This window comes from Harpia harpyja, chromosome 14 (genome assembly GCF_026419915.1).
Source record: "Harpia harpyja isolate bHarHar1 chromosome 14, bHarHar1 primary haplotype, whole genome shotgun sequence".
NCBI lineage: Eukaryota > Metazoa > Chordata > Aves > Accipitriformes > Accipitridae > Harpia > Harpia harpyja.
The window spans coordinates 11036460-11058796 of NC_068953.1; the positions used below are offsets into that span (position 1 = coordinate 11036460).

The 22337-nt window shown below is 48.5% G+C and overlaps 1 protein-coding gene and 1 long non-coding RNA gene across 3 annotated transcripts in view; one reads left to right on the plus strand and one right to left on the minus strand.

Annotated features, from left to right (window-relative positions):
* The window catches only part of LOC128151226 (uncharacterized), a 101558-nt gene extending 87502 nt beyond the window's left edge, over positions 1 to 14056 (plus strand). The window contains exon 3 of one of the 2 annotated variants that reach the window (XR_008238305.1): positions 13990 to 14056. This is a non-coding gene — a long non-coding RNA (uncharacterized LOC128151226). Of the gene's footprint in view, positions 1 to 276; positions 380 to 13989 lie in introns of those variants that run through there. The other variant, XR_008238306.1, reaches the window with a different exon arrangement.
* LOC128151225 (heparan sulfate glucosamine 3-O-sulfotransferase 3A1-like) overlaps positions 9374 to 22337 on the minus strand; it is a 40489-nt gene continuing 27525 nt past the window's right edge. Inside the window, exon 2 of the mRNA XM_052808457.1 lies at positions 9374 to 14893. Within this exon, the coding sequence (XP_052664417.1) occupies positions 14275 to 14893 (619 nt within the window). The 3' untranslated portion in view covers positions 9374 to 14274. The remainder of the gene's footprint in view (positions 14894 to 22337) is intronic.

Genomic DNA, 22337 nt, shown 5'->3' on the forward strand with positions numbered 1-22337 from the left:
AATATATTAGTGATGGTTGCTCGGGACCCCCTTCCTCTCCCCCCATGATGGGAGGCAGAGTGTTACTCTGTGCCAGAGGTGTTGGATTTGTCTTGTTCCACAACCAGACACGAAAAGAAGCTTTGTTGAGTTCCCGGAGACCTGGGGAGTGAATTGGTGCTGCCTTGTGACTGTTATCCCAAGGTGCCTTTAAATACTCCTGGTTCTTCTCAGATTGGTGGCTGATAAAGTTTTGGCACTTGGCTTTTGGAAGCTAATGACACTCATCCTTCTCAGGTCACCCCCTTGGCTTTGACAGTTGATGGAGAACAAGTGTTCCTGCAGAGAGCACCCTGTTAGTGATCCATGGCATGGATCAGACCTCAACTCCAAAGCTTTGGTGAGTACAATCCTGGACAGCATTTTCATTGAGTGCAAAGGCAAGGAGGGAGAGCCTTGTCCCAGCAGATGGATTAGCCCAGAAGGGTTAGGTCTGGTCGCAGTTGTGGCACCATCATGGGACTCAGGGAAGAAAGGCACCAGCGGCTGGCCCTGGCCTGCTGCCACTGTCTCATTACCCACCAAGTTATCCTTGCTGAAATGTCTGTCTTTAAGTATCCTGTGCAGAAATCCCTTCTTTGTAAAATGATGCCACAGTCAGAGTTTTAGAGGTGAGAGTTGATTTTTTGAGATTTCTTTTCAAAAAGCTGTATTTACCCTTTTCTTTGACTGCCTGTCTTGCAGTCTTAGGGCCTGTGGGTAGGAATTATTTTCCTGGTACCCCACGGTCTGTTTTTTCAAGGTAAAATCATTTATATCCATTAAGTCTCAGAACTGTGAGGTGGAAATAGAAGAATTAATTCATACTCCATAGCACAGCTGGCCAACCTGCAACAGAGGACGATTAAATCCAGAATTAGATGATCAAACTTAGGCACCTAAATGAGTGACTGAAGGCTCTGGTCCAAGCTCAGATCATTGTAGGTCTTGGATCTCTTCTCTTACAGACTAAGAAAAGGTTGCTGTTAAGCCCAATAGATTTTGCTTGGCTCCTTCACTCATGGCAGGATTTCCAGGGCTTTCCAGGACTTCAGCCATTCTGATGGGTCTTCTCTGAACCCTCTTCTAGCTTTTCAGCTTCCATCTCAAGGTGTGGAGCTGCCTAGGACCTTACAGATAGGATCCAACCTAAATTCTGGATACCTTGTGCAGGAAGCCACCCCAGTGGTTAGTGGTGAAAACAACTGCTAGCTAGTGATGAAAAGTCTGTTAGAGCTGACAAAGTTGAGAAAAGGGGGGATGTCTAGGAGCCTCTGGGCTTGGAGGTTTGAAGTGGTATGGCACTCCTGTGGCAAATAATCAGTGTGTGTCCTGGAGGGACAAAAGAGGCCGAATACAGATAAAGAGCAGAGTAATAAATGTTGTGCCTGGTCTGTGTGTGTGTGTCCCCAGATGTGTACGTATCTGGAGTGATTTTGGAAAGTACTCAAATACCGAAGAAACCTACAGACATGCACAAATGGGGCCTTGGTGACTATCAGTGTTTCACCTGAAACACAGTATCAGCTGAATGGAAGGAGAGCTGGGGATGGGCGTCAGCTCTGCAGCGGGGCGGGACGCAGCCTGCGGCTCTTTTCCACGGGCGGCTGTGATGCCCAACTGGAAAACCCCTGCTCTGGTACAGCACTGGCCACTGGGGCTGGGGTGGGTTCTCCAGCCACTTTGGTCTCTGGGCTTGGACTCAGTGAGTGATGAGAGTGAATCTCATTGAGGGGCTGGGATGAGGAGGGGGGTAACGAACTGTTTAGAGGGCCATGAATAGCAGCTTTCATCAGCTGTCATTTCCCATTACAACTGACTCAACGTGGAAATGCAGCGCAAGGCCCTCGCAGGAGAGGTTCCCCTGCTTTCTGAGTCCCGGCCAGCTCCATCCACAGTCTCCTCTGGCTCTTTGGAGACTGAGCCTTTCGGCTTGAACCTGCTACAGTGACTGCTAAAGGGCTGGCTAGACCCAGCAGCTGCAGAACACTAGCTCAGCTCTTGCTTGACAGCATGGAGAGGGGGTCAGAAGTGACCAGGACCTTGCTGTGAGTTGATGTGGATGATGCACAAATACAAACCCTTGCAGACTTGAAGGAGTTCTGCAGCACCTAATCTGAGCGCAAGGATGCCAAGTGCATGAATCTTCAAACAAGACCTTATGTACAGAGAGCCTTCTGCCAAAAGGTAGCAGAGAATTTGATGTAAAAACAGAAATATGCTTCAGTTGCCTTGGAATACAATATCCTCCTGAGCTGGCTTGCATATCACTTCACAGAGATCAGCTGTCCACCGAACTACCAGTACCTCCCAAACTTGGCTGCTTTTCAGTGCTTGTGGGATGTAGTATAAAAAGAAAAGGAGGATGATTGAGTGTCTCTGTTTCCAATTGACCGTGGTGCAAAGTGCCTAAATCTAAGCCTGAGAATGGAGCTACACCCTGTGTGTATGGATGGTTCAGGAGTTCTTGGTGGCATTTCTGGTTGGAGATGGGTGTGGTGGTGCTGGGAAGGAAAGAGAGCTTGGAAAAGGAGTTTCCAACAAGGAGTAGCCAAAGGAAGCTGATAGTTTTTATGCCGATAAATTGGAACTGGGATTACAAAGGCAGAGAGTAATTCTTATGCTCTGAAGCGCATTCATTTGCTTAATTCTGGGTTCGGGTGGTTGGTACAGGAAAGGATGGTGGCCAAGGGCTGAGCACGGAAATCCCCAAACCCCATATCTGACAGAATTATTCACTTCCCTTTATTGAACAGTGTGTGCGGGCAGCAATATGCCAAGTGTGATGGCTGATGCTTGCCAGTGCTCAGAGACGCCGTGGATGTGCGTGGCAGGGAGGGCTGGGAGGAAGGAGAAGGTGGAAAAGCCACATTGCTCCAAGGCCAAGCAGGGGATGGAGCAGAGAAGGGGTGTGAAGGACAAATAACACTTCTGCAAGGGAGAGCCTTATAGAAGCAGCTGCTGCACTCCAGTTACTCGGTGTCTCCCCACCTGCAGCTCCCTTGAACCTTCCCTTTCATGCCTTCAATCTTTATTTCATTTGATTAATAAAAAACTTCTTTCCTCCTCTCGGCAGAGATACTGGAGCACAGCCCACGGGTTGGGAGTGGAGGGAAGGAATAGCTGCAGCTTGGCTTTTCCTCTCTGACCACCAGCCAGCTCTCTATCTCGGGATGGATCCAGCAGGAGCACAGGAGCTCACATCCAAGAAGCCCCAGTGCTCTGCCAGGGCCACACAGGTAGCAAAGAGCCTGATAAAAAGTCAAGTACAACATCTGGGAGTCTTTTTTTTTCTGTTGCCTCCTCTGTATTTCAGAGCAGTAACTCTCTGATGTGCATGGAGGGCTTGCCAAAGCTCAAAATGCTCCAGTCTCCCACACGAACACCCCTGCGTGTGCACAAACGCATGCCCATGTCTGTCTAGGAAATCTGGATCAGAGGACCACAACTATATTCTGAAGTAATATGTTGCTTGTGAGACCCTGAGGTCCTTTGCAGGAGAACAAGTAGTAGGCTGTTCCATTTGGCTCTTTGTTCAGCCTTGGTGCTGCCGCCCCAGGGCAGAACAGGCTGGGGACGACTGACTCGGAGATCTTGTCCTTCTCCCTTCTCCTGCATCCTCCCCTAAGAGTCTAAAACTGCAGCTAGTAGATAAAGGAAAATGAGCCAAAATACTTGTGTGAGAAGGAAATGGATCCAGGCAAGGGGGAATTGGCCTCCCTTGCTGCTCATCGGTGATGCCCCACGGACTGCCAATTAATTTGCTTTCCCACCTGCATCCCGGATGGTCTCAAGCAATGGACAGCTTTGCAAGGGGTGGGAATCTGAAGTCCTGCTCTCCCTGTGAGCAGCATGGCTCTGGTATGGAAACAGTCAGCATCACTAAAGGGCTGCGCAGTCTAACAGCTTGTTTACGGTGGTTTTTCCTGGTGTGTACAAGCTACCGAGGGCCTGTAGAGATGGAGACAAGGAGAAGCCTTCCTGATAGCCAGTGCTCAGGCAGGGAAGCAAGATGCTGCTGGGAAACAAATGGGAAAACAGAGCCCATGGGAGAGGAAGGAAAAGGTCAGAGTTGGCCCTCATGGTCGAGGATAGACAGGTTGACTTTCTGAGCCCATAGAGCCCCATTCCCATAACTGGGTATTTTGGGCCATATTTACCCCCTACATAGCAGCAAAAAATGATTTAGTTCCCACTTGTTCTGTGTTGGAAATCAAGTACCTTAAAAGGAGCCATAAGCTTGGAGAAGGGGTTTCATAGAATCATAGAATGGTTTGGGTTGGAAGGGACCTTAAAGATCATCTAGTTCCAACCCTCCTGCCATGGGCAGGGACACCTTCCACTAGACCAGGTTGCTCAAAGCCCCATCCAGCCTGGCCTTGAACAATTCCAGGGATGGGGCAACCACAATATGTCTGGGCAACCTGTTCTAGTGTCTCACCACCCTCACAGTGAAGAACTTCTTCCTTGCATCTAATCTAAATCTACCCTCTTTCAGTTTAAAGCCATTACCCCTTGTCCTATCACTACATGCCCTTGTATAAAGTCCCTCTCCAGCTTTCTTGTAGGCTCCCTTCTCTTCTCCAGGCTGAACAACCCCAACTCTTTCACAGAAGAGGTGCTCCAGCCATCTGATCATCTTCATGGCCCTCCTCTGGACTCACTCCAACAGGTCCATGTCCTTCTTATGCTGGGGGCCCCCAGAGCTGAACGCAGTACTCCAGGTTTAACTCTTATTTTCTTGTCCAAAGGCTGGTCTCATGACAGAAGTGTTGATTGAACCTTCCTTAGTCTGGCAGGGATGGGGCTGCCTCGCGCAGGGCTCCCTTGCTGCCTGCTGGCCGGTTTGCAGTGCTGCGAGTGCCCAATTTTGTTGTCTTTTGGGACATTCAGGAAGAAAAGTGTAGAATCCCTTCTTCGTGCATTCAGAGTGCAAGGATTTGATGCCAAGGATGGGCTCATACAAAACTTGGCTTCAATTTTGGTCATGGTCTCTGAATTCTACTTTCGTGAAACTATTGGTAACAGTGAGCCTCTGCCACCAGGCAAACACAGCCATGGATTTCACGAGTGGGTTTGAGGCTAACAGTTGCCAACCTCTACCTGGATGCTGCAAGGTTTGATGTTTGCATTTCTTACTGGTGCTTTTCCTCTTCCTCGTCTTACTTTGCATTATTTATCCTGGCCTTTGGTGGCTGTACTTAGGAATGGCTACAGAAGTGACTTCAAAATTTTTAAAAGTTCAGATCTGCAAATATTTTCATGAATGCAATCACAAAGTAGAATTTGGTGATTGCCAACTGTTAACAATAAATACTGGTTCAAGAAACCATCAGATCTGATGCATTTTAGGAGGGGCAGTGAAGCATCCAAAATGCACCCAGTAAAGTTTGTGAATAACTATTTTCTCCTTCTTTCTCCTGAGAGATGTCTTATCCAGCCTGGGAAAGGGAGTACGGCCATGTAACTTGACTGAGTAATCACTAATACCAACAAATAGCTTAAAGAGATAATTTCCTAACAATAGAACTAGCAAATGATGTTCCCACGAGCCATCCAGCTGAGAGACAGTAACAGAAGTGAAAAAAATTATTTCAGGAATTAATTGCGAGCAGAGAAGGAGTCTAGTGTCAGTGGTGTAGGAAAGAAACAAGAAAAGGAAAAAAAAGAAACCTACAGGAAAACATAATTTAAACATCCACAGAAGACACGCAAATGCAGACGTTTGCTCAGTGAGGGGCCTCTGGATTTTTCCTAATGAACTCTAATGCAAAGAGGAAATTAAAGAACTCTGTTTTCCACTCTGCCCAGTTGCAAAGCGTCTGCGCAGGGAGCGGGGGCTGGTGCGAGGGAGGAATGCTGTAGTGCATGCTGACGAGTGGAGGATTGGGCCAAGGAAGAATGTTTCTGCTCTCAGGCTGACAAACGGTACTTGTCGGGTTTTGGGGGTTTTTTTTGACAGCATATTCTTGTTTGTTAAGCAAAGCAAACAACTAATTCAACAAAACTGAGACTTTAGGCCTGGATAAACTTCTTGACAGAGTGTTTTTGTTTTTTCTTTTCCTGAAAGGGTCTTCCAAGATGGTCCAATGTCTGAGACCGTTTCTTTTTTGAAATAGAAGCATCCAGTTTTCTAGTCTATAATACTTTTCATTTTGAATTGTAAGCTAAGTATAGCATGAATGGGGCTTCTTTGCCGAAGGTTTGGGAGAATTGAAACCAAATGTTTAAAAATTATCTATCCAAAATGCTTGGCTTGACTGAACTCAGATGACTGTTGTTTTTTTAAAGCTGTAAACAATATTGAAATTCTGACTGTTTATCCCCATATGACTTGAGAATTGTTTACAATTTTTAGACATTTTTCAGGAACTAAAAACCTGTTTCTCATGTATATTTATGCTGGCAGCTTCTATCTAAAGGACAGCTCAGCTTCTCGAAAAGTAGAAGCATATGACAATTTTCTCTTTAGTAAAGCTGGTAAAATATGGGGTGTCAAACCAGGATGAATTCCCCTGGCCAGTTTGGGCAGCCAGGCAGCAGTCGCATCCAGGCAGGCTTCTCTGCAGCATTTACCTCCGGGGCACTGGTGCCGCGGGTCCAACATGCACCACGCACCCCGCGCTCTCCCTGTGAGCTCCCCAGCTCCAGGGCACATTGTGTCTGAGAGAGGTTTAGGTGGTGGAAACGTAGAGACTCCAACTTTGGATGGATATTCCCTTGCTGCCTGGAAAATGAGCCATAGCTTGTTTGACCAAGGCGGGATCTGCACCCGGGATCTGGCTGCGCAGGGTGCTGCAGCCAGGGCCAGGCTCCAGCTGGAGACCAGTCAGCTCTTCCATTAATAAGCTTTTCTGAGGCAGTGAAAGCCAGGATTTGATCCTGATGGCAGATGTGATGATGTTTACGGGCAGTCCATTACCATACCAGCAGCATCTTCCAGATGCCTCTTACTTGAGTGTCTGTTCTGGATGACACGGCTTGTGCCAGCCAGGATAGCTGTGGACCAGGGGGAGCACTATCTTATATCTTTATAATTCCTGTGGCAGGCGGCTAGAGATGTGTCTATGGGATAGGATGTGCCCCTGAATTGGGGTCCTTGGACTGTGGCATCACTTTGGACAATAGACCCTGTCTGAGCTTAGCAGATGTGCTCTTTTGGTCAGAAGAGCTGATTAAAAAAAACAAACAGGAAATGACTCCTGGCAATCCAGCAAATCCTGTGATGCTGCTGAACTGATAATGTGCTTGGAGGGCCCCGGCCGGACGCTCTCCTCTGCCTCCACCAGCCCTGCGCCTCGCTGGAGTCTGCCCCGAAAGCACAAACCCTTCTGCCCACCCCAAAGCTGCGGGTCCCGGGAAGCCGCTGAGGCTGTTTTGCACCAGCAGAGCCCTGGTGAGCTGCGGACAAGGCAGCGTGCAGCTGAAGGCGTGCGGAGCGGCAGGTAATTAGATTCGTGACTGCGTTTGCCCTGTCGATATGATACATTTGGCCACTTTCCTCTGTGCTCTTAAACTTGTCCTTCGCAGGAGAATTTTTCACTCCATTGCCATAGCTTCTGTGCCCAGCCATGGGGGGTCTGCAGCAGTGAGCAGTATAGAAAATCTATTGATTCTGTTCCATAAGCCCTGTACAAGGGAAGGTAAGTGCTCCCCAGCCAATACCTCTCAGTCATTTCCTTTAGATGTTGCTCACATGCCCTAAATCACAGCTGTCAGTGAGAGAACAAAAGAAATGAGCTGGAGAAACTGTGGCCGAGCAGGTCTAATCCTGTCTACAACATCACCATTGCCCCAGCGTTAACGGAGGAACTCGCAGAGGCCAGATGCTGGTTTGTCTGTGAAGAAGGACCCTCTGTTACCAGGACTATTCCAAGTTGCAGGAGAGGAAATAGCAAAGAGGTTTGGCAAGAGAGACGTACTTGTGGCTGATAAGCTGTGTTTGAAGTTCCTCTGTTGCACTGAGGACCTCGGTTAACACACCAGCAAATTTGGCCTCCAGAAGTTACACAGTTGTCTTAAGAACCATGAGATGATTATTACTGTTACTCCTGTTTAACAATGCTGAAATGTAGGTGCTGAGTCTTTCTTGAAGAGCTCCCAGCAACTTTCACCATGAGCTGGGCTGTCCGTAGGACAATTCTTGGTCATCAGATTTACAAGATCCCAGGCCAAGCAGTGTGCTCGAGGCTCAGCACAGTGTTGGCCTTCGCTAGCAACTTCACACCCGCATAGATGATGCATCCAAAGCTGCGTTCACACGGTGCGGTACTGAGCCTGAGGGCAGCGTCGGACCTGAATTCAGGAGAGTTTTCCCCAAGGAGCAATGAGCTGCACTGCCTCCGGGATGGAGCGAGCTTGAGCAGCTCATCAGCCCCCGCGCAGCGGTGTGGACAGGCGTAAGATGAAGGAGGTATCATTTTTTTCAAAAGCCATGGCTGGCCAATGTCTTAGGTAATAAATGCTATGAATTGAGGAATGCAGCCTTGTTATTGCCTGGCGGAGGGGAATTCATTCTGCACATTGGCTTCTCCAGAGTTTTCCGCCCAGGCGTCGTTGACTTCTTACCACCACATAGATATTTCTGTATTTCAGCAAAATTCCCCACTTCTAATCTGGATAGTCCTTGCTGGGTGGAGTGCAAAACCCACATTGTTAACTCCGGATAACGGTAATTAAAAGAAAATAAAATCAAAGGTGCTCAGAAGAGAAATGGAAAATATTTCTGTGGAAGCCAAAAGATTATATTAAACTTCAGTGGTTTAATAAAATATTATGAAGTTTGGGAGCATATTTTCCCTGGGACTTAATCTGTTTATACATCTAAAAAAGTAAATAGAATATCACTTTACTTGACCACACAGAAAACCTGATATACGGGGGCTGCTCTGCTGTATATATTTCTTGGTGAATTGCTTCCACCTCGGGTTTCACGCAATGCACCGTGAGTTGGGTCCGTTCCTCCCCTACCAGGTCGGGGGAGAGCAGGAATTCATCAAACTCGGTGGTGAAATGCTGTGGACGTGGCAGGGCCAGCCAGCGATGGCTAAGGGGTGAATGGCGGGGGGAGCCAGGAAGACCTGAATTTTGAAGGTTGTTTGCCATCTAAAGAAAGGAGTATGACATTAAGCTTGCCGGAGAAACATGAAGTGGAAGATAAGGAGTCGTGGAAACGACACCAACGATGCCACAGGGGAGTTCACAGCAGGCAGAGCCCCCCCGGCTGCCGTGGAGTGTGTTAGCTTTAGGAGACTAAAATCAGACACAAGTGGGTAATTCTGTGTTTTCCCCTTATTTCATAAACCTGCCCACTCTTTCCAGGTTGCTGCCGCCAGCAAAAAGAGAGCACAGCCTCTCAGTACCCGTAAACTTTATTAAATGTGTGCTTTTTCATTCTTAAATTAAATTAAAATCAGTCTGTTTCATACTGAAATAGCACCAAAGGGAGAAGGATGACAGTATCACCAAGCAAAAGGGAGGGAGGAGAGAAAACCCAGAAACTGTTATATACGAACAAGAATTTTTTTAATGTTTAAGAAAACGGGCAATTTTTTTTTTTCCCCCTAATCTGGAGACCTAACATTGTGTATGCTAGTGTGTATGTGGGAGAACCGAGGAGGCTAATGATCAGTGTTAGTCAAAATCGTTCAGTGCAGGGTAGGCATGGCCAAATCATTACTGGAAATTTAACTTCTTAATGCTGCACCCCAAAGACCACCCCGAATACCACGTAAAGGAGTCTCATACATGACACATTGGTGTTTATATTCCTTTTAACTGTGTAAATTATTGGGTGGCAGCATTTCCTTAGGATTTGATTGAATTCCCCACGGCATGAAATCAGCGCCAACTACAATGTGGACGCAGCAGCCCGGTCCTTGCCCTTCCAGAAATCGCAGCGATGCGAATCGCAGCAGCAGAGCAGCCAGTTTTTGTCTTGCCAAACTGCACTGGTAAAGAAAAACCTATTTCTCTGAAATTTTCCAGGTGTGGCCATTCCCACTGTTCAGGTTTGTCTGAAAGCTGCCGCTGCAGCGGGCTAAAGGGAGGTCTCACGTTCAACTGTCTTCCTGAATTGGGCTCTACGAGCCTGTGCTAAAGCATGTCACCATCAGTGGAAAAAAAACCCTGATTTTTGAAGACTTTGGGGGCAATAGTTGTGCTCAGCAGCCCTGTGCCAAAGCTCTTGGTGGTTTCTGTGCACCAGGGCTGCGGTGCCCTGTTTGTGGGGCTGGGCTGGGCAAGGCACTGTGCAAACCCACAGAGACCCACGGCCTGTGGACCACGGGCACCCGTGCAGTGCTGCAAATGATGGGGTGAAGGAGATGGGTCTGTCTGCTCAAAGATCATAGAATCATAGAATGGTTTGGGTTGGAAGGGACTGTTAAAGGTCATCTAGTCCCAACCCCCTTCAGTGAGGGAAGGGACATCTTCAACTAGATCAGGTTGCTCAGAGCCCCGTCCAACCTGACCTTGAATGTTTCCAGGGATGGGGCATCTAGCACCTCTCTGGGCAACCTGTGCCAGTGCCTCACCACCCTCATCATGAAAAATTTGTTCTTTATGATGAATTTGGCACCTGACGTTGATAGGATGCTTTATAAAGGGGTTTTTTTTTCCTCTTAAAACAAATGTTCTAAAATCTAAATGTTGCACAGCATATAAGCCTAAGCTTCATCAGTGCCTAATGGCACATTTGATTATTGAAACCAGAAGGATTTTAATACACCTAATTAGTTTCTCATCATTAATGTATTGATTTTTCTGCTTTAAAAAAGAATCAAACTACATAGGTCACTTTTTTATTTATAGCTACTTTTGCTTTCCCCTCCTAATACACATGCTCAATACTGTAGGCCTAGGAGGGGTGCAGTTTTCAATAGTTTACTTCCAATTCTTCTTAGGTTAAAATAATCTAAACTTCATGGCTGGATTTTATAATAAGCCTAAAGAGTTTAGAGGCTTAAATGTTATTAGAGTTCAAAGCAATTTGATTGCATGACCTCTTTTTAAAAGCCATTGTTCATACGTGGAGGGATTTTCAAAAATACTTATAGCCCAGATCAAAAAAATCAATTACAGTCTCAGATCCCTAAATAGTTTTACTAGGTGTGCAGCAAGGGATTCAAACCCTCAGAAATTAGTGGAAGTAAAACATTCGAGCATTTTGGGGAAAGTATGCCTATGTAGCTGAGTTCAGTGTGCTGGGAAGAGTTTTTTAAAGGCACATATGATAGGCTTGTGTACACACCAAAGCTGTACTGATTTAATGACAGTGATTTGGTGGCAGTTGTAGAAACTCATTTGTATGAAGGTGCTTGGTATTGCTATAGCTAGTTCAATACAGGAAGAACAATCTGTAGCACTATAAAGCTGCTTTATACTAGTCTAAATGTGACCATATGAGAGACAATAGCAATATAATTATATTGATTTTTTAAAATCATACTCTCAAGTGATATTTATACTTGTCAAAGGCATGTACACGTTATCCCAACCTTAAGTCTCCTCGAAATACCAAAGAAACGGCATGCTTAAATCTTCTTTTCAGCTTGGAAAACCTCAGATTTTGTGCCTCAGTAGTGCTGGCACTGTTCGGTTGTGCCTGTGAGCAAGTGATGCCTCACTGCCAGCTCGGCTTTTGCACTTGGATGGAAGAGCACAGCGTAGGAGGGATGGTGGCCATCTCCCATTCCTGCCCCAACAAGCCTTGATGTTAGAAAGGTTTTCCCAACAATTAACCCCCATCCTTTTGGCTACACCTTAAGCCCATTCCCTTTTGATCTGGCCAGCATGGGCAGAGTAGGTTGCTCCCCTCATCTCCAGCGACACTTTGGAGAGACCATTGCCAAGAGCGCAACACTCTTCCAACTTCTTCTGGTTTGGGAGCTTTGAGCTCCAGCAATGAGCTGCAGGGATGCTGGGAGGGACCATGACCCCGTGAAGCCAAAGCTGCGTGACTATCCCTGATTTTCTCATGTCACCTCCTGCTTGAACATTGAGGGGCTGAAGGGAGGCAGGTAAAAGAAAGGGCTGTTGGGGTCTGTGTGATCCCTCATCTGCCTTTCTGCTGTGTTTGCAGAAGGCAGTTATGTAAAATGTTTTCTCAGATGTGGCACAGGACATTGCCATAAAGGGGCTTAAAATGAGACACACTGAAACAAGAATGGTGGGAAGGGGGTGGAGGTATCAATGGAGGTAGCGAGGGTGGCACTGAGCTGTGCCATGCCAGGACAGACTGCCGAGCACAGCCCGGCTTCAGTGCCACCAGCCCATCACCACTGCTCCACCAGCCAGGGCATGGAACACTTGAGCTCAGGTAAGGCTTTGGGATGACAACGGTGAAAGAAGGTCCTGGGGCCTCGCAACACTAACGAAGTTATTTTAATTACCTTGGGAAAAGGGCCTTGCATGCAAAACCATGTGGGTTTATGTCTTCAGGGGACAGGAATGTCCCAGGACTCTGCATCCTCGGGCACGGAGGGAGGTGTGTAGGGATGCATAGGAAGGAGGAGGCTCAGGGCAGCCAGGAGGGAATGCGGCTCAACACCTGCAGTGGAACTTGGTGCCATGAAGCTGAGCAGGCACCAAGCTGTTTTCCTAACCTGTCAAGCAAGACAGCCCAAGGTGGAAATGACTCCCTCTTGGGTTAAATTGTAATTTCAGGTACAATTCTCTTTGGACACCTTGAAATCTGCTGTGATTTTATTAAGATCTTGGCTGGTGTGCAAGTGGCCAGTGAGCTTGGTCCCCAGGCTTCTTCCTAACCAGATTACCAGGTGATACCCCACTTTGTTTTACCCCATCGGGGGCTTTTTAAAGTTAGACTCAGGAGAGGGAGCATCATCGTGTTGTGTTTATACAGCACCAAGCGATAATTAGGTGTTCCTATAGGCCAGAAAATGCTGAAGATAAAGAGCTAGCAGATAAATGAGCCCACAGTAATACAAGATCCTGCTTCACTAATAGATTTCTGTCACTGAGACATTTCTACCAGCCAAAAAAGGTGATAAGGATCACAGCAAAGAATTTAAAGCTCCTGGTTATTGCAAACAGGAGATTCGTTTTGCCTGATTATTTTTAAAGCCCTGCAGAACCAATGCTCTTGTTCCTGCTTCCCCCTCGGTTCTCCTTTAGAAAAGGACAAGAAGACTTCCATCGTCTTCTCCTCATTCTCTCCCCTTTCTGGAGGTGATTTTTGTTCATTTTTTCCCCACACAACCCTTTCTCCACTGTTTTTTCTTTTAAGACTGGCCCAACTTAAAACATTCTTCATTATGGCTTAAATAGCATCTGCCAGACACTATGAACTTGTTTCCTGCGTATGGATGGTGGGTGCCCTATCATCTTCAAGACAGGTGTACCATGAGCATCATCTCAGTGTGGACCTTCCTTGCCCGTCACCCAAATCCCTTCAGATGGACCCCCCCGGAAAAGCGCTGTGCTTGTCAGCGTAGCAAAAGGGGTGCACACTGCTGGCAATGGGGAACACTGGTTTAGAGCCAACTCCTGTGAATGAGGCCTTTTGACTACTTGGCAACTTTCATCATAGAGTCAAGAGAGTCATTTGTTTTCTTTCACTTTTGGCTACCAAAATTGTTTTGTCTCAAAACAAAACAAAGGATTATCGGGTTTGGCTTCTATAAGATGAAAAATAAGTTTGGTTGATGAAAAGAGCTTGATTTGGGGGGGCAAAAGTCAAACAAAAAATTGGATAAATAAAAAAAATTTCACCGAAGTTTTCATGCAATAAAAAAATCCCCTAAGGTAAGGTTTTGAAAGCCAAATTAGATATTAAGCCTCCTTTGTTTCATTGTCAAAAGTGATGAGGTCTTGTCTAAAATGGCATTTGCAAGCCAAAATCTGTCTGACCTTCCAGTGAGGCTCTGAGCTCCCCCAAACACACCTGTCCCTTCTGGAGGTAGACCTGAGGACATCTAAAAACTTTGCACCTGCGTTTTTTTTTTACAGAGACAGTGCTAAACCTTGGGCCTATCGAAGGAAGCAGCCAAGCTGCAGGTGAAGTCAATAAGACCAGGTTGCTGTTCACAGCCTCCTTTTCTGGATGGGATGCTTCACCTCATCTCTGAGAGAAGAAAGGAAACAAAGCAATGTCAAAATTAAAAAAAAATCAGAACAAATCATGTTTCAGCACAACTATTATTTTTTTTCTGTATTTTTCCCCCTCTCTACTGATACGTAAAAAAAATATATATTATATTATATTTTCCTTTTCTTAAATTATTTTTTTCAGCCTCAGTCCCAGCCGAAGTCCTGCCCCGTCATCTGGTAGAACTTCATGTTGAAGGGCCGGTAGAAGTCCCGCAGTCTCTGCACCACCTCCTGGTCTATGTCGGGGTGGGTCCTGCCTTTCGTCTTCCCCAGGCAGTGGGGTTTGCTGCTGCCTTCCGCCTTCTTCAGGCAGGGGAACCCCTTGGTTTTGTTGAAGTAGAAGTGTTTGTCGGTGATGATCCTCTTGAGGCCCAGAAAGTCCTGGACCCTGCCCAGCTCCCCCGCGGGGTCGCTGATCAGCCTCTCCCCGCTGACAAAGAGGATCTGCCCGATGGGGAAGTAGAGGAGCCAGTTCTCCAGGTGCTTGGCATAGATGCCAATCTGGATGGCGCTCCACGAGGTGTCGATCAGGCCCGTAGTCCTGTTTTTGAAGGTCAGGCTCTCAAAGGTGGGGATATCGGGCTTCTTGGAGAGCGTCTGGGTGTAGTCCGAGATGGCTCTGGTCACGGGGTCCCGCACCACCACGATGAGCTTTGTGCCCTTGGACATGGAGGAGATGCGGGCTGGGGCCTCCTTGGTGACGAAGTAGCTGGGGGTCTTCTCCATGGTGATCTGCCCCTCCAGGGTCCTGGGCATGAGGTCTCTGAGACAGGGGGAGAGAGGGACACGTTAGTGCCGAATGGCCCTGGGTGGGGGGGCGGGGAGCTGAGCGCAAGCAGTGCTCCGGGGATGTCCCGGGTACCAAGGGCAGGATGGTCCTGAGCCTTGCACCTCCAGCCCAGCTCGCTTTCCTCCTTGCGTGGATTGTCAGGAGGCCCACAGTGCTCTGATTCAGCCAAGCATCTAAACACACTCCTGGTTTCCCACTTCCTTTGGCTGCCTATTACCTAGAATTAGACCTAAATCCATTTTGCCTTATTCAAGGCCTCTGAGGAACTTGAGGGGGATCCCACCTTCCTTCTTGCAATGGCACTGTAAGAACAGAGCACATCTCTACAGTCCTAATGTCCTATCCCTTTAAATTCCTCTCTGCCCACACTGGGGTTTCCTGCACATTAGCTTAAATTCCCTGGAATAACAGTGAATTTCTCAAGTAACAACACTCCCTTTCTGCAGGGTGCAAGGGATTTTCAAGGGCTGGGATGTAAGACTCTATCTTTTGGTATTTTCAAGGTGGCAGCAAGCTGATGTCACATAAAAATGTGCAATATCAGCCCCCTGACCCCAGCAATTTCCTTCTTTCACCCAAAGAAATCCTACATGCTGGCTGCTTTGGGAAGCTCTCCCAGCTGGGAGCAGGAAGGGGCTGGGAGCGGGAAGGGGCTTGGGGCTCAGCCCAGAGTCCATCCTGCTCCATGGTCCCCTTGAGAGTTCAAAGCCCTCCTGGGCCAGGCATTGGGTGTGATTTGCTAAAGGTCCGCAGGATTTGGCCGCAGGATAACCTGAGGTCCCCCGTGTTAAACAAGGCAACCCAGAAAGGTGTAGGAGCCATATGAGTGGCCGTTTGCTCCTCCTGGGTGCTCCCAGCTCCCCTCCTTGCTCACCCCTGCCTGCCACACCACATGCCATCCCGTCCCCTCACATTTGCATTGCCCCATGTATCACCTCGGGAGAGGAGCCAGCATCTGCAAAAACCCAGTGATTTACACGATCATCATCTGGTTACACAAACTCATCCCACCTTTCAGGCTCTCAGCAGTTTTCCTCTCCGCAACTTGGTCTCCTTCCAATGGTCCAGTCATTCCCGGGGGGAATGGGAGATGGATGGGAGGTGGCTGCAGCGCCGGCGAGGTTCACCGCCATGCCACCAGCAGTTCTCATGGCAACTGCAGCCCCTGGTCCCGAGGAGCAGGGACCCGCATCCCCCTCACGCCCTGACCCCTCGTCTTTGACCTCGCCGCAGTTGCAACACCCGTGTGCTGTGATGAACTGCTCCCTGCCTGCGTTATTGTTACTGTCTTGCAGCAGCAACATCTGGTTTGCAAACCTGTGCAATATGCCAGCAAAATTAAACTCATCTATCAAAAAAGCAACAATGAAAAGCCAACAACAGCTAAAAACACCAATAACAACCAAACCCCAGGCTGAGTCGTTATGTTACAAATGAGGCAGCGAGGACTGACCCTTCCTAAAACAATTCTTTCTATTTGCAACCATATTACATAGAGGCTGAGCAAAGACATGGTCCTAAAGAATCTTTGCTGGTCTCTGCTGAGGGTTTCTGTTTGGGGGAAACTCCATGAATTTGGGATATTCCAGCTGGAGAAGAAACAAGCTGAAGGGTATGAGAGAGCTCTCGCGCATCCTGAAGCATGTGAAGACATCAAGGCAATTGCTGCTGACACTAAGGATGGAGACAGCTTCAAAACCAGCATGAGGACGGCCTTTGCCGAGCAGATACATAATTCTACGGTGGGATTTGCCATACCTAATGCTGCAAAGGCCAAAAGTGTGAATGGTTCAGAAACAGACTGGTCAAATTCATGGTGCATGAAATTAGTCGGTGGCAATCTAACGTGAGAGTCCCAGAGCTGCTTCAGCCATAGGGAGCCCCCAACCCCGATTGCCCTCAGCTGGGAGGAGATAACAGGAGAAGGAGCCCTGCAAACCACCAGCTTTCATGTGCTCTTCTGTAGATACCTGATACCAGCCACCATCTGGAAGAAGGTACTGGGCTGGATGGCTCTTTGCTCTGGCCCACTGCAGCTGTTCGTATGTTATTTTGCTCAGGGCAGTCTCACGAATCACCTTTTCTCCCCCATGTGCACCAAGCCCTCATTTCTCAGATGATGTATTGTTGCCCTCTACTTTGAAAACCCTGCAACAACTGAGTCACCTGGAAGCACCTCCGAAAGGCTGAAGGAACCAGGTTGTTGCCCCCCTTCCCCACTGCCTGCCAGCTCAGTCCCCAGCTGATCCCTACCCCTGTAACACAGCCTCCTACAACTGCAATTTGCTGTTGAGCAAGAGCCGGAGCCGCTGAACCAGCAGCAGGGCGAGGGCAGCGGGAAGGCGCGCTGACTTCTGTTTGTGTTTTGATAAGTGTTGAAATCTCCGCTGTGTCTTCCCAAGGAGGAGCTTAACCCTTCTCATGGGGAAGCTGCAACACAAAAGCTTTCTTCAGCGCCCAGGAATGAGCACGCACCTCCGCTGCCAGGGCCGGCGGGCAGGGACACGCCAGGAGCCACAGGGAATGTGCTACCACAGCTTTTGGGAGATTAATTAATTACAAAGGGCATCTTTCATGGACGTAAACAGTTGCCTGGAGGCCTCCCTGGTCTAATGGCATCTGGGTTTTATTGCAAAAGAGCCACTTGAAAAGACAAGAACCACAAAAATGTTTTTGGCAAGAGCAGCCACCAGTGGGCCCTGCCAGAATAAATGGATTCTGTTATTTTAATTTTAGTAGAGCTCAGGGCTTTATTTAATTACTTAATAGGGGAGGAAGACTTTCCTCAAAGGGAGCATTTCGGCTATGCATGCATTCATATCTGGCCTTTTCCAGGTCCATACTTTCTTCCCAGCAGTGGCGTCCAAGACGGCTGTTCCTGTGTGCGGCCAAAGGTCCCAGAGGGAGCTCTTGGGGCTGCTGCTCACAGGAGCTGTGGTCCCCTCCCCACCTCAGTGGACTTCTCATGACTTCACTTTAGTAATGCAACAGTTTGGATTTGTCTTCCCTTGGAGCCGCTGCAGCAAACCCTCCAGCACCCAGCCAGGGTGGGAGAGGTGCAGTTGCAGGGTCGGCTGCCTTGGAGGGCTGGGCTGGGGGGGTGATGCTGTGCAAGGGCTGAGCACCACGTAGTTACAGGTCCCAGCAACACACGCAGTGCTGCTCTGGGATTTCCTGATGCACCCTGGGGTGCCAGTCCTTCACACTGTCACTTTAGTGCTGGGGTCACATTAGGATGTCCCAGTAACAGGGTCCCAACCCTGGTGTGGGAACTGATCTTTGGTGTCACGTTTATTATGGCTTTTTATATCTCTTTATGGACTGTACAATGATGCCTTTAAAAGGCTTGACTTGAAGTTTCCCAGGGCAAGCAGGGTGTTGGCTCGACCCCTGCCCTGGAGATCAGAGCCCACAGAGACGCCACCTGATCTCGAGCCCCTGTTCTTAGCAAGAGCACAGCTCTGGGGAAGAAAGCATTGCTTTATGTCAAGAAAGCAGAATAACATATCAGGCTCCTTCCTTACAAGACTGAACACTCAAGGGTTGTGTTTCTGGAAATTCAGCTTGGACGAACAGATGCAATGATATGTAATGTTGGTGTTTGCAACCAGCCTATGCTGGGTACCTGCCTCAGCTCCATCAGGGGCTGGGAAATGGGTTAAAACAGCCAGTTTGCCTCAGCTGACCTGTGCTGCCGTCCCACCAACTGCAAGAAGCAAGAGAAACTGGTGATTAGTGAGAAAACAAGCATTGGTTGTTCCAGAAATTAGATTTTTGGATGGGGACAGCCTGTTTCATGTAGGAGTAGCCCTGTGCTGCTGTTTCTCACAGAGGTGGGAGCAGCTTTTGGTCACTGGATCCAGAGAACTCAAGGTGACTTTGCTGTTTGCAGTCCATCTGCTGCTTTGCTTCCATGTCCTGCTCAGGACCTCCTGGGCTCCTTGGCAGCATGCAAGGCATTAAAAGCGGCTGTGGATGGACTTGCTGCAAACCTTTCCCACATAAATCTAGTCCAGATCTCTCTTGAAGGGAGGCTGACATTGGCAGATAAAGGCAGCTCTTCACCAGGCCTCATGCCATCGCAACCCAGAGCGATAAATAAAGCCGCTGTGATTACAGCAATCAGCCCCATGTGCTCTTTGGCCTCTAGTAAAACCTGCCCCAATCATGTCCTCATCTCCTCTTAACCCCAGAAGGTTTGTTCCTTCTCCCTGGCAGTCCTAGTATGACTTTATAAAAAATAATCCGCCTGTCAGAACCCGGGTATCCAGGCTGGATGGATTGAAATGAAATGATCATCCAGAACAAGGTGTGCCAAGCCTGATGCCATAGAAAGGATTGATGGTGTCATCCCCCCCACCCTGTGCTGCCAGGGTCAGCACAGCCCGGCGTCGAAGCAGCGCCTCAGCTGCAGGGTCTTGCACACCCTTCTGCATCTGAGCGCATGGCCAGGTCTACCTCGAGCTCACCTGCAGCAGAAAAGTGAGTTTGTGCACTGCCTGAAATGGCAATTGCAATATAACCGAGGAGGAGGAGGATGCAGAGAACGGGTTTGGATCAGCACTAGGGTTTGCATCTTGCAGCAACACAGCTCCTTGGTGCCACAGCTGGGAACAACCCAGGGTGAATGAGCAGCAAAGGAGAAAGATCAGTCCCTGCTCACCAAATGCTGTTGTCCTAGTTCCAGCACCAGCAAACTGGGGGTGGCTGAGATGTGGGCACACGCTCACCCAACAGCCTCTGCCGTTCCCGGGGCAGTCACAGCTTCAATCAGTGCAGGAGAGGCGAGAGCAGAGCGGGTCTGCAAGCACCCCAGCAAACATGGCAGAGGTATAGCCTGAAAGTGCAAAACCACCATCAACCAAGTCCTGAGAAGCAGAAAAACCCGCAGCATCTGCATGGCAGTGGCAGCTCAGGGACATCGTTTGTGTCCCTGGACCCCTCTAGCATGCTGCTGGGCCAACTTAGTGCTCTCCCCACCCATTTGCAGCAGCACAGAGGCAGCGAAGGAGCTGCCGCTGCAGACCCCCCGTCGCCGGCACGCCGATGTTTACCCTTATCTTTGGCAGCGGTCCCACTGACCTGGCCACAGCCCTGAAAGGGCATGCAGGCCAGGAACTTGCTGCATAAAGGATGGGAAAGAAGCAGAAACATGAAGCCGGAGTTTTACGCAGCCTGTTTACACAGAGCTGGGCTTTCCCAAAGGTGCTGGTGACTTTAGCTATCAGGATCTTTCTGTTACACAGCCTGCAAGTTGCAGCAGGGTTATGAGACACAGCAGAAACAGAAGGGCATTGCTAACCCCTATGCTGCACCCCAAGACACCTTCCCTGGGCTGGGGGGCATCTTGCTCCAGGCTCCAAGCACTTTTGCCATCTTTGCCACTAGCCTGAGCTACTGGTCCAAGCAGTGGGATACACAGAAAGAAATGGTGGGGAAGAAACCCCCCCAGGCAGATATTAGAGCATCTAAGGAGCCTCCCTGTTTCCATGGCTTGAGCTGAGTTGTCAATGAATGGGATAATATACACCTCAGAGCAATCTTCAAAGAAAAAAATCTGCCCTCCGTTACTTTTTGTCCCACTCAGCTTAAACTAGCTGCAGTTTGGTTTTGCTCCAGATTCAGTGGCCAGGGTTTGGAGCACCCCAGCCCACAGCAGCGATGGGAAAGGAAGTCTCTTGCGGTGGCAAGTGCTGTTTTTAAGGAAGTGCCACTGAAGAGGTCATCGCAGGAAAAACCGTATCAAAGAAATGTTGCTCTTTCTGAAAGAGCCCGACAGCTTTGCTATCAATCAGCTGCGAGATCCTTAATCCCACGGAAGAGCCTTTCTGGCAATGAAGGGCCAAATCTGCTCCCAGAAATGTAACACAGGGTCATGGGGAGGATCGGACACTCTCCCACCACCAAACACCCATCCCGAGTCCTGCTTTTGCACCACGAAATGACAGTGTGGTTCAAAATGAAATTGGCTTCTTTGTGCAAAATTGTCTGGTCTTTGTATATGGGAGGAAGAGGAGAAGGAGAAAAAATACATTCTCTGGGAGCCAGCAGTGTTCAAGGCTTGAGGGAAACCCCCCTCCATTAACCACCTGAAAAAACAAGCAGCAACCGAGATGGGTGCTGGCACTCTTGTGCCCTTTAGGCCCTTTAGTCCCACCTGATGGCATTTTCTGTGTCTCTCACTTGTGTGCTGCCTTCTGTATGTCAAGTATTAAGTGACTGGCACGATGGTGGATGCTATGGCAGGGCTAGGAGAGCAGAGCAGAGAGAGAAAATTAACTGTCTGAGGGGGCTTATTTCACCTCTCACTTCTCTATAGAAATGCTGCCAGAATTTCTGTCTCCAGGAAGGGGCCAGGCACCATGGTGACGGGCATGTAACCCAGCTGGCAGTCCTGGGGGAAACCTGGAGCCTTCTCCAACATGAAGCTATCAAACAAGGAGGATGGGGAAACTGAGGCACAGCAAGCACTATGACTTGATGCAGCCTCACGCCCCCAAAGCGGCGTGCATTGCTCCCTGTGCTACTGCAGCCACCAGAAAGTTGTCTTCTCCTCCCCCTGACCCCCATTTCTCTTTTTCTTCCAAATCATTTTAAGTAGTGACTCTGCAACAGGAATTTATAAAAAAAAAAAAATCAAAACCTCCTATCACAAGCGCTTGCTTTTCCCCCACCCTTGAGCCCGCACTCCCAGAAGTACCATTATAGTATGTACAGATGGCTGAAAAGAAAGATGCTCTGGCAAGAGTGATAACTTGATGTAACCAGTAGCGTGTATGTATATATAAATTAAAAAAATGCTGCCTAAAGACATGAATGTGTCCCTCCTATGAGGCCAGTGTCTCAACCCAGAGGCTGTGCTGCCCTGGCAGCTCTAGCGAGGCTCTAAATTTGCTTTGATGAGCTGTGAGGGCATGTCGGAGTTAGCTGAACCTCCTGCTTTGCCTTCCTTTAGATGTCAGGTGAGATCAATAAATGGGAAGATGCATTTCAGGAAACTGATAAAAATTAAAAAAAAACCATCCAAGAAAAGCTGTGGGACTGAGGAAGCTGAAAGGAGAGTGGCAAAAGATCAGAGAGGTCTGGGAGGAAAAAAGAAAATCACTCATTGCATTGCTGGATGTAAAATCAAGTCCAGCTGACATGTAATATCAAAAGGACAGCCTTGCCATTGGTTTTAATGGAGGATGGCTTGGGCTGAGGTTGGAGCAAAATAAGAGGCAGGAATAGCTCTGGGAGAGGACAACGAAGACTGTGGGTCTCTCCCATCCTTATCCATCCTGCTGCTGAGGCATGTTCTCTGGGTAAAGCTAACACTCAGGGAAATCTAGGTGTTATTGGGGGGACCTACAACACAACCATCATCTCCCAGAGGATACCTGCGTCCTTGCAAAGCAACTGCGTAGGGTCAGGGGCC